Genomic DNA, 15,615 nt, shown 5'->3' on the forward strand with positions numbered 1-15,615 from the left:
GCAATCCAGGTAAGTTTTAATGAAAATATATTTTGCGGTACATTTTTTGTGCTAATTTTATTCATCACATGACAGTGGTTGCAATGTAACTTAACGCGTTCAAGTTCCCAATGTTTAGCTAAAATCTGCATTAACCGGTGGGTGCTCCTTTTTTTATTTCGTATAACGTAGCACCGAAAACCGCAAAAACAATGGAAGGACATCGAATTTGTAAGTTTCCAACATTGCAAGCGGTGAAACATGGCGTCAGGATAAAAAGCATGCACATCGGCCCATAAATTTCTCGTATAGAAGTATCAGAAATTATTGCATCCGCGTAATGGTTTCGTAATCCTTGTTATTTTTGTAAATCGTGCGATTGTTTATTTAATGGAAGTGTTTTCGGATTAAGTGTTAATTATAAAATAGCACTTAATTAATTAGTGTGCCCCTTATTGTTAGTTACACGCTTCCCGGTGCAACAGGACTGTAGGAGTGACTTGAATATCGTAAATCGATCTGGTGCGTCTGTATCAGCAAAACGTCATCTGGCTTTAGCTGGTCCGCGCTGGCTCTGGATTTGTCGGCGCGGCGGAAAACAGGCGTTCCATTGGTGATATTGTGCAGTCCAGGATGCAAGTACAATTGTCATTGCCGGCGTGCACACAGGCAAAAAGCCATTAAGCCGCCGTTCCCTGTTTAACGACGGGCAACGGAGGCCAGTAAATGTTTCTTAATATGAAATTGTGGCAGCAGTGCGATACTTTATCGGTTGCTCATTTTCCGCAACTGATCAAAATTGGATTAACCATTCACTTCTGTGGGCCACAATATGGATAAAGAGAGGAGAAATTAGTGAAAATGGCATCTAACCACATGGGTCATTTTTCGACAGGTAATAACGGCAGCACGTGTTATATTTAGATGGATCATATAACTTCCTTTTATGGAGCCATGAAGCCTAATTTAATCTTTTATGGAAATTTGCAAACTGTCAGTTTAGCATGGAGGAATTGCAGACCCATCCTGTATTAGTATATACTGTCTTTGCGGGATGGATGCACGCGAGTCGCCGTCGATGTTAATTTAATCTGTTGATATCGTATTTTACTATTGTCTCTCCGATAGTTTTTTCCTGTATCTGTAATCTGTAATTATCATGATCATACAGATGCTTTAGCCATCAGCGTTTTGAATGTTGTTGCAGCATCGGTGAAGGTCGATGTGTTAGCGGCCGGCAAGAATTGTCAGCAACTTGTGAATTCGTCGACGTGTCCTGATAGTGGATTTGATGTTAGTCATACCGACGCTTATCACCATACCAATTCCGTGGATCACTCTAGCACAGCCGGACAGGATGGTGCCTCATCCACAACCGAGAAGCCATCCAAACAAAAGCGCCATCGCACACGCTTCACACCCGCTCAGCTGAATGAACTGGAACGCTGTTTTGCCAAAACGCATTATCCAGATATATTTTATCGTAAGTGTGTGTGTCGTAACACTTTCGATAGACCTCCAACGTAATTATTTTTCCTTTTTTAGGGGAGGAAATCGCCATGAGGATCGCTCTCACAGAATCACGGGTACAGGTACGAGAAATGGTATTTAGTAAATTAAACCTTACAACTGAGTATACTAAAAAGTGAAACATCTAAGCACAGTAGAAAAAACGGGCATGCAACTGCAATCAGCGACGGCTGATTGACATATTAAAGGATTTACATATGGCACAAATAACTTTAAAATGCGGCTGAGGACAGTGAATCGTTGTTTATGCGAAAAATATTTCTGAGATTACGCACGTGGAAAATACATGACGTACTGTAAAAATGATCACCTACGATGATTAGCTGCGCGCAGTTTTCTTTTTCAGTAGCCCTAGAAAAGTATCGACGCGCACTGTAAGAATCGTTTAAGTAATGGCTTTTGAACACGGTGACCTTTCGCATGCAGTACTGTTACTGACGGGACTGTAGTCTTGCTACTGCATTGACAATATTGTTACTGATCTCCCTTACTCGTTTTAAGTTGATTCATGGCGCAGATTCTTGCATATTCGCTAGCTTCGCTTTCCGGCAAATAGCTTGCACGGTTGATTAGCTTCTCACTGTCGCCGATGTGTTAAATTAATCGTGCTGCGACACTATCAATCGTTACAACTTTCAGCTAATTTCACTGTTACCTACGTCATAGCGTGTGCGTTCTGAAATACTGACATCAGAAATTAACACGTTCCCCTAATTCTCTATTAACAACTTTAATGATATGGGTCGATTGAGTAGTATGTGCCAGAGCACCTGCTCGATCAATAAGGGTTTAATGAGCTGGAACCAAGGGAATGCCGATGATACAGTTATCAGCCAATATAGTCAGAAAATTTGCTAAAGTTTAATTAATCAAAGTATACTGTATACATTGCGTGTGCGCCCCACATCAGCGAAGTAACAATGCATAAATTGTTTTAACGGGCGCCCAGGCCAACAATCAGACAAAAGATGGCCTTTGTTCTGCATTATCGACTTATTTTTAAAATTTTATTCCTGTTTTATAAATAAAGCAACTGGCATTTCTTGACCAAGTTCAAGAAATGTCAATCTTTATTTACAAAAAATTTAAAGGAACCAAGATTGTCATATTATACGACATATGACCAAATGCCGTATACGAAACAACAAAGGCATTTGAGCTTCTTGCCAGTGGTGTTTGAGGTCCCGGAAATTTGTCCTATTTCGTTGTATGCCACCGAAATCGTTGCGCTAAAAAGTAAAAACCATTATAGTTCAGCTGCCGTCCATGCGCACAAAATTCTGTTGTATGCAAAAGTTTCCCGGAATAGCCGTGAGTCGACTGTCGGTGTGCCAACTTGCTTGAACCTGAACCGCGGTATACAGATAGTTAGCCACATAATGTCTTGTGATTTGGTTTTGCCTCCGTACCCCAGAAATTTATGCCATATGAAACATACCCACAAATGTTAATACAATTTGATATTTCAAATTCCACATCCACCTGCATCGAGAGTAATATCGCTAGGTGAATGTACTTATTGTTATGCGCACAAAAGGTGAGCGATTACCTCAATCGATGACAAATAAAGAGCATCATCCATTTGTAGGAATTGTATTAATAGGCGAACATTTCGGCACGCGACAGATAATGTCCATCTTCCTACCTTTATGCGGGATATACAAATAGGTGATTGCTCGTACGCAAGGCATACGATATTTGTGAATAAAATCCATTTTCAAGCAGCCAGTAATAAAAAGATTGCATTAATCTAATGCAGCTACACCAGACAGGGATTCTTTAGCAATCGTCTGTAAAAATCTATATTTAGTGTTTATAAACTTTTTGCTGGCTTATGAGCTATAATAATATTTAAAGGTTGAGTATACTGTATGTTTTGCTCATGCAGTACGATGTACAATACAAAATTTGCCATTAGTAACGCGGCCGGTATTTTGTACTTGATGATTGATGCGTGACCCCTAATCGCGGTCCGGTGTACTTGTAGCCGATATACAGTGGATCTTCTACAATATCGAATCTTCCCGTTTTTCCTTTCAAAATGGTTGACCTTTAATTCTCACATGCGCACCGAGCGCGCTTTCTTGTCTTTAAAAAAGTAATGCAAAACTCATGTTACCAATATAAGGGGTTACTACTGCGCATCCTTCCTCGGTTAGTGTCTAATTTACTCATGCAGTACGTACGTGCTGTATTCCTTTTTCAATTGTTGATTTGTACAGACTCTTGCACTGTTTTAATTATGGATTATGATGGATCGTGCTTATTCTTTTCTGGATTTACGGTATCTGCTACGAGTATTATGGCATCATTTATAGTGCGATAATTCTCGTAGCCATTATTACAATACAATACATATGCCATATATGCTGCTGTACAGTACTATCTTAATTGAGAAGGCATCCTATCGACATGACCTTTTGTAATCCGTGTGCAACAACAACGCAAGCACTATTAAAATTAATATAGTATCAAAAACATGCGTCAGAGTTAAAAATGCCTCAGAATATTGTATTAAAAATTATTATATGTGTGTTAAAAATGCTTCAGAATTGCAGTTCTGAATACGAATCTACGAGTACTGTTATTTTATTCATCTTATGAGTGTATAAAGGCTTTTGATTAGGGTTGCATGTTTCTAAATAGTACTGTACTCTGTAACTCGTTTATTTTGATAATTATCTAATTTAAAAACGAACTGCAGAGTAAAAATCAAAAGCTAATATAATATAGTGGAGGACCTCATGGTCTCGGTCGTATATGGATCCCGAAGCCCTGCAATATATTAGCATTAATTTTTGTTTATTTCTTTTTCTGATTACAGTTCTGTTAATTTGATTCCTTCCCTATAACAGCTATCCCGCTTTTTACTGGTTTGTGTTAAATAAATAAACTCAATACTTTGTCTAATGGTAGGTGTGGTTTCAAAACCGACGAGCCAAATGGAAAAAGCGCAAGAAGTCAACCAATGTATTTCGCAACCCAGGTCTGATGGGACCGTCGCACGGCCTGCCGCCCTTCGGCACCACGGACCCCTTTGTAACACCTCCTGCATTTCCCAATCTTGGCAGTGGCAACGGATCTGATGGTAGATGCTGGCCGTCGCAACCATTCACGCAACTCAGTCTCAATTCTGCCAATAAATTCCCCAATCTTGGAGCAGGTACATAATACTCGTATACACTAATGCTGGACGCGCTTGTTACCAATAGCTGTACAAGAACACAAAAGGAGCCGTATGATTATACAATTATGCGTTGTTTGCTACAGTTAGTACTGTATACCGGTAGGCGATAGCAGACCAACTGGTTAAAGCTGTTTTTTTTGTCTGCGGTATCTACTGTACCATTACGTATAGAACGACAAGGGGTCACGCAACACTTGCATTGCTTCAGAATACTCTTGGGCCGGACTTGCAGCCCCTTCGAGCAGCGTTACAAATCAGTCTTCCCTCGATCACAACATGTATGTTGGCTCTAATCCGTTCACATGCACTGGATTTCCCCAGACCGGTGTCGTTGCGTCTAACAATGGATCCGTAAATACATCTGCCGGCCAGGCCGACATCAGCGGTTCATACAGCGAACCCGAAGGATGGAGAGGAACCAGTATTGCCAGTCTGCGTCGGAAAGCCATGGAACACGCAGCAACAATGACCAGTTTCCGTTAATTTGCATATCCATACCGCTAAATATAAGACATGTGGGTTGCACTAATAGCCGAATCTCCAAAATCTACCATCGACACAGCTTCGGTTTCAATTTTCATTTTGAGTATCTCGGTTGCCTGCAGAACTAACAATTATATCGACCTACAGCGTCTACATCTCAGCACTCAAGAAAGATTTGCAAACAGTTATTTATAAATAACTGCGAACATCAAAACTGCTCTTGGAGTACTTCCTACTTGCGGTCCTGAAACTGGGATCATTCGGGTCTTGAGGCCGAAATTAGTAAATCACTATACATTTTGTCTGACGCTAAACAGATATACGCTTTCCGCACATCGTTGAAATACATGGATAAGCATTATATTAATTTTACCGAACTGAAACAATTATGTCTAACAGAAGATTAGGATAGGATGTAAGATTAATCGAAGCTGTATTAGACTTTATTTCCACTAGACAAGCAGCTGCAAAAGATGTGCGCCAAATGCACCCAAATGACCTATCAGACTCACAATCAACGAACGACTAAAAAATGCTAACACGTGCAAATTACTCCAAATATAAAGAAAAATACAACTGTAATAACAACATTTTCCACGACGTTTCCCGCACAAACACAAAATTTTCCCAAAATAACAAACTTCACTGGTAAAAAGGGTAGCTTGTGATCAAAGTGTGAGATAGATAGAGAATGAAATAACAAAAATATAGAAACCAATGGGCAATTTTTCGCAAATAGTAACGCGCGCGCGCAAAAGTGGGTTGATTATTCAAAGGAAAAAAAGACAAGATGACCAATTTGCAGCCAGTTCGAGAGTACAAAGAAGAGACTATCAGTTTCTCATTTTCATGATAAAAATTACCATCATTCGCGCACAATCCATACATTAAGTCATCAGTCGGCGCTTGAAAATGTTGGATGAAATTTCCGGTTGCTGCCTTGGTGATGTGAGAAGTGACAGTTAAATAATCAACCAGTAGCCTCATTAACTTCAGTGACTAGTTTGCCGCGTTTGGTATCCCACTTGGTTTTGAATTGCTCAGGAACAGGATGCTCAGCCTGTACATCAGGATTTGATAATGCTTCATGTATATAATAGGGATTGCAAAGGATCTTGCCACTACTCGACAACTTACATAATCTCCATCAGCTTTGGGCACGGACACGTTCATCTCCGAGGATTTGGCGCTGAAGATCTCACAATCTAACGAATCCTTACTTAAGTAGATCTGTACGCCATCGGATTTGTCAATCTGAACTGTAGGAACTTTGCCCATCACCTACAAAAAAACGAAAACATTACGTTACAATTTCGTAACAGAGTGCAAAAGACCAAACAATAAACATTTGCAATCAGTCGAATGCAAAAATAGCCATTAACTGTTTACAACGCTCTGCTGTTTATATCTTTAAATCCAGGAGAACCCTTAAAACCGCTCATTTTCCAACAAAATTAACAAACTGAACTTCTTTCAACATTCGTGTTCAGTCACTCTTTTACATTAATAGCCAACAGGTACCACTTTTAACTTATTTGTTTTACCTGAATTTGAGTTCTTTGTGAATTGACCACTTCGGCATAAGACACCAAGCTTTCGCAGACCACCGATGTCTTCGAGCAACTATCAACCGTGATCGAGCTAACCTTGCCCTTGACCTGTACCACTGAGTCCGCACAACGGTAGATGTATACGGAATGATTCATTTCTGTCTGATCAATAACAATTTTTTGGTTGCTTTGCTGATTATGCACTTCCCATTTTTTGCCATTCAGCTCAACTTTCGGTGGTCCGTTGGGTCCGATCTTGGAAGCGGCGATGGCACCTGCGGACCGCGTAGGACTATCGGTGACCGTGGCACCTCCACGCAGATTAGGATTTTTATGGGTTTGCATGTCTGCGGTAACTTTCTTCAAGCCTCTGGTGATATCATCACCCTGGTTGATACTTTGAAAGAGGGCAGCGCGCGCATCACTCTGATTGGGTTCCGGTGGAAAATTGCATTTGAACAGTTGAGGTGGAGGGCCTGGAGGTGGTGGACCAGGTGGGGGTGGAGCGCCTCCGGTAGCCAAATTCCGATTGATTGACGAGCTCTGTGGCACTGTGGATAAATCCCCGCCGCGCGGATTCCAAGCCACGCCGGTTGTGTGAGTTTTCTTGACATAGGCTTGCAGTTGTTGCAGCACGTCAATCCAGGCGCGAGCCCATTCAACATGCATCGGTTCCCTGTAGAAAAAAAAAAAATAAAAATTGTGCATGCCATTTTTAAGGCACAGTACATGTAGCTCTTGCTCTAGTGAGCTTTTGTTTTTATTACTACTTCTTAACGTGTTGGTTTGAAACCATTTCTTAACATGTTCGTCAGTTTTTTAACGTGCTGGTTTGAAATGAAGTATTGATCATGCGCATCCAGCAAATTCAGGAAAACATATCTTATATAAGCGCTTATCAGTTTAATTCTATGCACATAACCCAGTCGGCGTACGTTTCATCGATTCAATCTTCCAGCTAGAATCACTTGTGTTTGAAAGGTTTGATGTCGAAAATACGCTCAAAACACGCGAAAAGCGCCAATAAATCACGAATTTCAACAGCGTCGACTGACAAAATTATCCAAATGAAACATTCCAAAAATAACCGTTTTTAAACTTTCTGGTCAAAAATGTCAATTACACACTGTGTTTACAGTAGTGTCCCTTACTTGTCCTTATAATCCTTCAGAACTCGATTCGTGTAGAACTGACCAGCATCAATCATCTCTTTGATGTAGGGCGCCGGAGTGGGTGACTAAAAACAGAGTGAATCAAATATTGACACTGTGTAATTGTGCGCCTCTCAGCACTGTCTACGCCAATGGTAGTAAACATTCGCAACGATAGAAATAACTCCCATCAGCGTGACTATGCGATATGATATGACTACTGAATATGCAATGCATACTTCCATGTGTACAAAATAATCTTCAATAAGGAACTGTGGGACTCTTCTTACCACAGCTATCCACCCAAGTGCCGGGATACTTTCGCTGATGGCAGAAAGATGAGTGAACAGTTTACTGGCACGATTCTTCTCACGAATATCCTGAATAGCCTGAATGCGATTAGCGATGGGTTCCATAAGACTTTTCAGAGTCGCCTAAGAAAGGAAATTATACTTATTATTTTTACAAAATTAATAATTACCACCATGTTGGATTCAACCAAAATGCAATTTTAACAAGCTCAGTATACCTGGAGTTTCATCTTATAAACTATGGCAAACCACAGAATAAAGACAACGTTGGTCAGCCATGCAAAATCCAGAACTTATTTGTGCACGTAGTCACAGGTATTTTGCATATGCTGCCACACTACCCACACGTTCGCATTGTTCAAATGTAACTCAAGCACAGCATAAACGACAGAGTAAATACCAAACTATGAATTACTTGTGTAATTTTCGATTACGATTCAACCTTTGTACTAAACATTTTGTCTGCGAACTGCAAATAGAAGCAGATTTACGATCACATAAAAGTTTTATCACTGTGAAACTGCTGTAGTATAAAATGGAATATTTTCTTTCGAATTAAAAAACAAATCCGCAATATTTTCTTAAGTAGTCCAAATAGTAAGTGATTCTGGACAGCTGTACAATAAACTCACATCTGAGGGCTTCTTGTGGTTAGCAGCAGTAACAAGGAAATCTCGCTCAAGGGCAAACAACCTCTCAACAAAGGCGGCCTGTAACACAAGACAGCCAAGTATATTTATTTGCAAATTTTCAACAATTCACCTAAAGAGAAACACAGTCTTTTCTCTCTCACCTGCGCCTGAACTTCTCCACCGATCTGTCGGCTGAGATTAAAGTAGGTCTGTAAGCTGTTAGAGTTGAAAATCTCATCGTACTCTTGTACAAGAGGGGGAATATCTGCGCATAATTGAAGAAAACAGTTTAAAATAATAAATACACGACGCATGAAATGGCTATAAATGGCGATAAAACACCAACAAACCTCCATATCCTAGAGCCATGTTGTCTTTTTCTAGTGCTTTTGGTGTGGGTGTCGCGTTTCGCGAGTCCGGATAGGGTGTAACGCGTTCAATGTGGAAAAATTCGTCGCGAAGTTCTTTGAGAGTTTTCGAAGGACTTCTGCTGACGGTAGCGATCGTATGCGGTGTCTGGTTAGTGCCAGTGGAAACAACTGCAAACACAAAACCGGCTTTACAACAGAATACGATTTCATGCAGTTTTTTATATCGTTATCGAGCTACCAGACTGTAATTATTTCGTACGATTCGCTACTATTCTACTGTCATTTCTCAACGCCAGACCGACTACACGCAGAATATATGAGGTTACTTTATCAAGATGCTAGTTGGCCCACAGCAGCCAAGACCTCATCAGCGCTGAGTTTCCTATTAGTCTTGAGTTCGCAAGCAGTTAGAGCATGCTGGCTGTATGTATCATATAAAATCTGAATGAACTGCTATCAAACTATCTTAATTAAAATCAATCACACTATGATCATATTAGTTCATCATATAAACCAACTATGTTAACTATCTCAACCATTGTGACAATAACAACATATTCAATCGAACGTTCGTAGCATCACCAACGGTTAACCATAGCAAAAGCCAATTTTATTTCACAAAAATCACGGCATTTCTGCCATGGGCAGCCAGAACAGGAAGCAATACAAAGATCCAGTTAACAAACATGTTATGAATTAGTAACACTTATACGCTCTAGCAGGTATTGGTCTGGCAAGGAGGGCTCAAAATCAATACGTGCGCACACACGATGGTGTCCTCCATTTTCAAAGATTATAAAGAATTTTGAAATTTTAAGCTAACGCTACCATCTAGTGCACACTATGCATATGTGCGCTACAGTACATGTGTCTCGATGATTTAACCCATGACATAACCTCCCCTGTTACGTAACTCGATTACAGCCCAAGTCATTCAGCGAAGTACAATTATCACAATGGATGCCGACCGCCATTCACATCCATCTTTTTAATCACAATGAAACACCACGAAGATCTATCTACCTACGCTGCCGGTCAGCTAAGATTAAATCTTCATATACAAACTACAAAACACTACAGAGGAAACACCATGATGGTCCATTCATTTGAAATTCTGAATTGCGTGCGAACGACGATAGACATTCATAAAACTTACGCGTTTCCTTTTGATGGTTAACATTATTATTGACTAGATGGTGGTCAACCAGGACAGCCGAATCATTATTAGCCCGGTCTTTACTAGCGTGTATTCCGTCACGATCCTTATCATGATCCCGATGGTTGGTTGTGCCATCAACAACCGCATCTGCCGAATCGACTACACCACCAGCACCACTTCCTGAGCCAGCTTTGCCTTTGGACTTTTTGGATTTAGCATTCGGATCTTTCTCACGTGATTTTCCAAAACAACCAAACCAGCGCACCATCGTAACAGTCGGTAATGTTGCCAAAAGCACGAGATAAATATTTCACGCTAGCCAACCGCGACGATAAAAATAGAGAGATGTGAGAGATCCAGTAGGAAAGTAAAAAATATTCCTAATCTATCAGCGACGCACAGCCAGCTGAGCCTGTATAACTCCACATTGCCCAGACACAAGTTCACTAGTTTGTCGGAAAACCACCACCACACCACCACGTTTGACTTTAAACGTTTGGCCGTACTGCTCTCAGCATAACACACCAGTTATCCATACATGTTGGATTGCGCCATGCATTAAATTCACAACTCGCTGATAGTCGCGCACACACACACAAGCGCAGATCTGGTTTTCAACATAATTGCACAGACCGTGCCTGAAAGGCTGACGCTGTCTTCTGACTCAAACTCTCATACGCACGCCAGAAACTAACCAGGCACGTCGATGCTCAATGCAGCCCTACTACTGCCTGCTTAATAATATACTGTTGTCTCCTATGCCGAGAGAAAATGAAATGCTCAGCATGCAGCAGCGGAGGCAGACCCATACGATGAACAGAACCGACCGAGCAGCAGACGTCCCGGCCGATTCGCCTTCTGCCGTGCACAACAGCCGTCAACGTAGCCACTGAAAACTGCCGTCAATGCATATTTACCATCCGCAGACTGCCGCACTGATAGATCGTGTGTACATGTATGAATTCGCTCGCTCTGCCTGTCCGGCCCATCAAACGAATCATACACAACACAATCAGGGATGCGTCTGTGCCAATGAGACAGCCTCACTCATTTCCGCTTCACGCCTGCGCCTAGTCAAGGCCAAATTCGGCATCAACGGTGGGATATGCACTTTGTGCAGTAGCCGGACCAACCACCACGGTAATGCTGGATGTAACTATAGCCACGGTCAGCCAAACCCCGCTTCGTTAGTGTCTTTCGACTTCCGTCGAAACTGCCACAGTAACAGTGAAAAACATTACAACAAGAGCAATTGACCAGCGTCCACTTCTATAATCATTCCTATAAAATTCCGACTGACACTGCAGTGGGTCTGGATAAGACCATAGCAGTATCACATCACCATGAAAAATAATCAGTATTTAGATCTACGCAATTTAAGAAAAACAATAATAATATATTTCTTAAAATCTTTTTTTAACTATTCTCTCCAAACTTTGAAAGATTTTGGAAAACCAAAACGTCTCTTCTATAAATTCACGATTGTCTGCGAAAGCTAATGCCTCACTGAAATGTCTACCAACACCACTTCCTTTAAGTATTTACGACAACTCACAAATCCAAAAGGGAAACACAACGGCAGAATAGTTTTCTTCCCATACACAACTAGCTCCATCCATTGCAAATACTAAACATCGCTTTGGTATTCATGCCCGATTCCCAAGTACGTGTAATTTAACTGTTAAGTTCTGAACTACCGGTAAGTGTTTATGCAAACTTAGATAAAAACGCGGAAAAATCGCACAATACCGTTTTCAGAACCAGTCTGGTGGGACACATTAGTTGTATCATTTGCCTTTCGGATTTTTTGCATATTCCGAATATCCGCGACTTCCGAACTCCCAAACTACGCGGAACAACTATACTCAACATGTACGAAGCGTACCAATCGCAAACTTCGAAAAGATTTTCATGAAAAAAACAACAGCGATAAGCGAAATCTATAGACAAGTATGCCGCCCAAAGATACCCGACTAAACATAATCCAAAATGATTGCCACCTCAAGGTCAAAAAAGCAAAACAAATTCTAAGAGCTATTCAAAGAAGAAAAATGATGACCAATTAACACATCCCATCAGTGCTTTACGTATCAAGCAGAACCATAACCAGCCAAAACTTCAAAGAAAAACGACGACGCGTACCAACTAATGGCAAGCTAAGCTCAAATCAGCCTTCTGTTTCCCACCCACAGAGTGCTTGAAAAATTCTCACTTGTAAGCAGGAGCCAGAATCTCAGTCCATCACAAACGATCTTCGAGATATTCGAAAAAAACAAAACCTAAAAGATTTTAAAAAATGTGTATGTTCGCCCACATTTCCGAATCATTTCCCTGTAACATCCGGTTCATGGCTGCGCATCCAACGATAAGATAAAATTTAAATAAGTAATCGTCACTTCCAGAGTTCCTGCATACCTAAATTCAATTTAGCACCCACCCCTTGGACATGACGTTCAGGGAAAAGGAAAACTCACTGCCTAGTATTATGAACAACGATAAAATGTTATCGCAATTATAAACCGCTATGGTGGTGTCACCTACATTAAACGCAACCGAAGAGACTGCGATAAACATTACACACTCCATGTACACGCTAATTAACGATGCCGATATCTCGCAAATGAAACGAACACGTGTCCAGGGGTAATCCAGCACGCAAAGCGGGTTAACTCCCACCAAAATTATCGTCCTTTTTAACTTTCACGTTCAAAAGCGACAAAACTGACCACGATCCCGAAATCCGCAAAAACAATAACAACTACCGTACCTTTTAGCAATGTGGCTCCGGCGCTTGTAACAGCACTCCACTTTGTATGTCCCTTACTCCAACGAACTCCACAGAGGACAAAGCTATTTGTCAGAGAGCTGCAGCTAACTGAAAACACAGCAAAAACACTGCGTAATGTTCCTGAAAACAAATGATTTGGGCTGCAAAAATAGCATAACAAGCTATTTCGCCAATTACTGCGCTACTAGCCTTGATTCAAGCAAGCTGGTATCCATCCGTTTATAGACAGTGTTTAACTTGGTTCGCAGGAAGAGCGGTGAGTAAACTACTGACGATTCATAAACGATAAATGCAGGCAAGCACAATATTCAAATTTACTTGAGTGAAACACACCGCCTACTTTGTGAGCGATAACCGATATTAGTCATCGACAGTCAGTTGCTGCTTGTTTGAGCAAAATATCGATGTCAAAAATGAATGGATGAGCACGAACTCGATCAAACAAATTAATAAAAGATGGCTAACAAAGCAGCTAATTTGAGTGAACTTGTATTTTTCACAATAGCACTTTAATTCAAATAAGAAAAAACTTTTGTGAACAATAGCAAAATTATCGAGGACGCCGCTCACTGCACGTATCATTCATGTACTGCACAAACGTCCTTGACCAAGAATTTAACTGTATAAAGCGTACAACTGTAACGGGCTGGCTTACAAATTTTCTGTTCAAAGTTGTGGATTTTGCAGAGTCTTTAAACTTTACAGGGTTATAACAGTGTTAGCAGATTTAATTATATAATTCTGAAAATTAAAAATCGGTGCAGCTGTGAGTTGATCGTAATTCATATCTGCTGTTTGTATTCATTTTTTAATCGTAATTGCAGCTGCTAAACTCAATAGGAAGTTACCCTTGATTTTGTCAGTTCTAAACGTTACCGCTAAGCAAGGATGGCCACCTCGAAAGTCGATACTCCACCATAAAACAGTTATTAAACTAGTAATTAGCAGAAACTCGCGCTCAAAAATACATATTGGACAAAATACATACTAGTGGCAAAATTCAGTCTAATAACTTTTCCAGAAGCGGTTCTGAATGCTTTACGGTTTTTCTAGATGTTTTTAGCTGTGATTTTTTGGCCGAAGTGTCTGCTTCAGAGTTCAGACTACTTACCAATGAGAATCATCAGCTGCAAAAAATCGCATGTACGAAAACTCTGTCCAGTACTGCCAACTGCTGGCTCTGAAATAAGAAAAGCAAAAAAGTCAACTGGAGTAACTTTTTAGGTCTATTCGCTTAAATTATTTATACGGCAGCCACAGAGAACATGGATGATGTTCGTCGTTAGGCGCTCATAAGGAATGGTCAGCCACGAGCTGTACTGTGGACCACTGTCTGTGGTAAAGGCTCAGAATCCGGATGGTTACTAGTACTCTATGTTCACTGATTACGAACTTCCTATGTGTTGATTCAACTCATTCGAGTGTTCACAAGTTGTTGCAAAGGTTTTATCAAATATGCTAATATCTCAATAACAACGAATGCGTTGCTACTATTGATCTTATTTCAAAGTACTTACAAAAATCATTTCGTACGCACTGGCATATGCTACGCCTACGGTGTAGTCTAAAAGTGTAACGCGTCGGCGGTGTGCTCGTTTTCGCAAAAGGACCGAGATGCTAGTCACCTCGCGTTAAGGACTCACCACTGTGACTTGGGACCAGTCTTGGGTCGTGATCGTGTATTCTGAGCTGTAAGGTTCGATTCTTTGAGTTGAACGTTGAACTTATAAACCAGCCAGTGAGCCGCCTGAAAAAAAACTGTTTTTTAATGCCAGAAATCCTAAAACAGGAAGCTAAGACTAATAAAGAATCATGAAAAATTTCCTAATCCACAATACCTTTCAGAAGCAGTCAAATACTTACGATTTACTTAAAATCGGATCCACGCCTGCAGAACTGCTGATACTCAGATAAGAAACGGCCCAGAAAATTTTGCTCTTTGCTCTTTCAGATGGACCAAGCAACTGCCTCCTAGGAAGACCAGTGATCAACCAAAGAACTACCCGTGCAGTCACTGCAGCGATGAGCGATCAGCGGTCACATTTTACTGTAGCGTTGTAAGCACTCTATGAAACTGCCGCCCGAAGATAGGTGCTGCAGCTGGGAAAAATGTGAGTGCGTGGAAAACGCGGTACGGACATATAACAGCGTTCCCCCGGAAGAACGGAAAGAAATGGTACGTGACAGTCGCGGACACCGTCGTACATTGCCCAAACCTCGCGGGTAGCCGGAAGTGCAGCCGAAATCAAAAAAGAAAGAAAATAAACAAGTAACAGTACCGCAGCCTAGCAGATCGGTACCTTGTACAAAGAAGGATGTCGATCACAATGGTAAGTTGGTAACCCTCGTTCGTGAGAGATTTTACGTTAGCGAATGTGTTGAAACTAGTCAGTGCCGGTTCTTGGCATGGTTAACGACAGAGGAGATAGTGAAGATGTGTTATTTGTATTTAAACCGCTGATCGTGAGTGTTAA

The 15,615-nt window shown here is 40.9% G+C and overlaps 2 protein-coding genes across 5 annotated transcripts; one reads left to right on the forward strand and one right to left on the reverse strand.

Moving 5' to 3' along the window:
* Positions 1-647: 647 nt before the first annotated feature.
* On the forward strand, positions 648-5,408 carry LOC129583683 (homeobox protein orthopedia-like). Its single transcript, XM_055475599.1, has 5 exons — positions 648-874; positions 1,187-1,462; positions 1,525-1,571; positions 4,426-4,672; positions 4,905-5,408. The coding sequence occupies exons 1-5, from the start codon at positions 841-843 to the stop codon at positions 5,177-5,179; spliced, it is 879 nt and encodes a 292-aa protein (XP_055331574.1). The 5' UTR covers positions 648-840; the 3' UTR covers positions 5,180-5,408.
* Positions 5,409-5,600: 192 nt separating this feature from the next.
* On the reverse strand, positions 5,601-15,158 carry LOC129583615 (adenylyl cyclase-associated protein 2-like). 4 transcript variants are annotated; one of them, XM_055475488.1, is made up of 12 exons: positions 15,005-15,158; positions 14,785-14,888; positions 14,253-14,321; positions 13,121-13,228; positions 9,174-9,362; positions 8,985-9,088; positions 8,824-8,901; positions 8,171-8,314; positions 7,881-7,966; positions 6,724-7,405; positions 6,317-6,460; positions 5,601-6,239 (listed from the first exon to the last, which is right to left on the reverse strand). In XM_055475488.1, exons 3-12 carry the CDS (start codon positions 14,263-14,265, stop codon positions 6,150-6,152), a joined length of 1,638 nt encoding a protein of 545 aa, XP_055331463.1. In that variant the 5' UTR covers positions 14,266-14,321; positions 14,785-14,888; positions 15,005-15,158; the 3' UTR covers positions 5,601-6,149. The 4 variants fall into 4 exon arrangements, with proteins under 4 accessions (XP_055331463.1, XP_055331462.1, XP_055331461.1 ...); XM_055475487.1 differs by having other exon boundaries at positions 14,980-15,117; XM_055475486.1 differs by lacking the exons at positions 13,121-13,228; positions 14,253-14,321; positions 14,785-14,888; positions 15,005-15,158 and adding an exon at positions 10,351-11,103.
* Positions 15,159-15,615: the final 457 nt, after the last annotated feature.

Source organism: Paramacrobiotus metropolitanus, unplaced genomic scaffold, assembly GCF_019649055.1.
Source record: "Paramacrobiotus metropolitanus isolate TYO unplaced genomic scaffold, Prichtersi_v1.0 Parri_scaffold0000011, whole genome shotgun sequence".
Classification (NCBI taxonomy): Eukaryota; Metazoa; Tardigrada; class Eutardigrada; order Parachela; family Macrobiotidae; genus Paramacrobiotus; species Paramacrobiotus metropolitanus.

Coding starts and splice junctions, on each gene's coding strand:
- LOC129583683 (XM_055475599.1), top strand. CDS start 841: ATGGCATCTAACCACATGGGTCATTTTTCGACAG. Junction 1,572..4,425: donor TCACAGAATCACGGGTACAG/GTACGAGAAATG, acceptor GTCTAATGGTAG/GTGTGGTTTCAAAACCGACG. Junction 4,673..4,904: donor ATTCCCCAATCTTGGAGCAG/GTACATAATACT, acceptor GCATTGCTTCAG/AATACTCTTGGGCCGGACTT.
- LOC129583615 (XM_055475486.1), bottom strand. CDS start 10,621: ATGGTGCGCTGGTTTGGTTGTTTTGGAAAATCACGTGAGAAAGATCCG. Junction 9,089..9,173: donor CATGGCTCTAGGATATGGAG/GTTTGTTGGTGT, acceptor AATTATGCGCAG/ATATTCCCCCTCTTGTACAA. Junction 8,902..8,984: donor GTGGAGAAGTTCAGGCGCAG/GTGAGAGAGAAA, acceptor CTTGTGTTACAG/GCCGCCTTTGTTGAGAGGTT.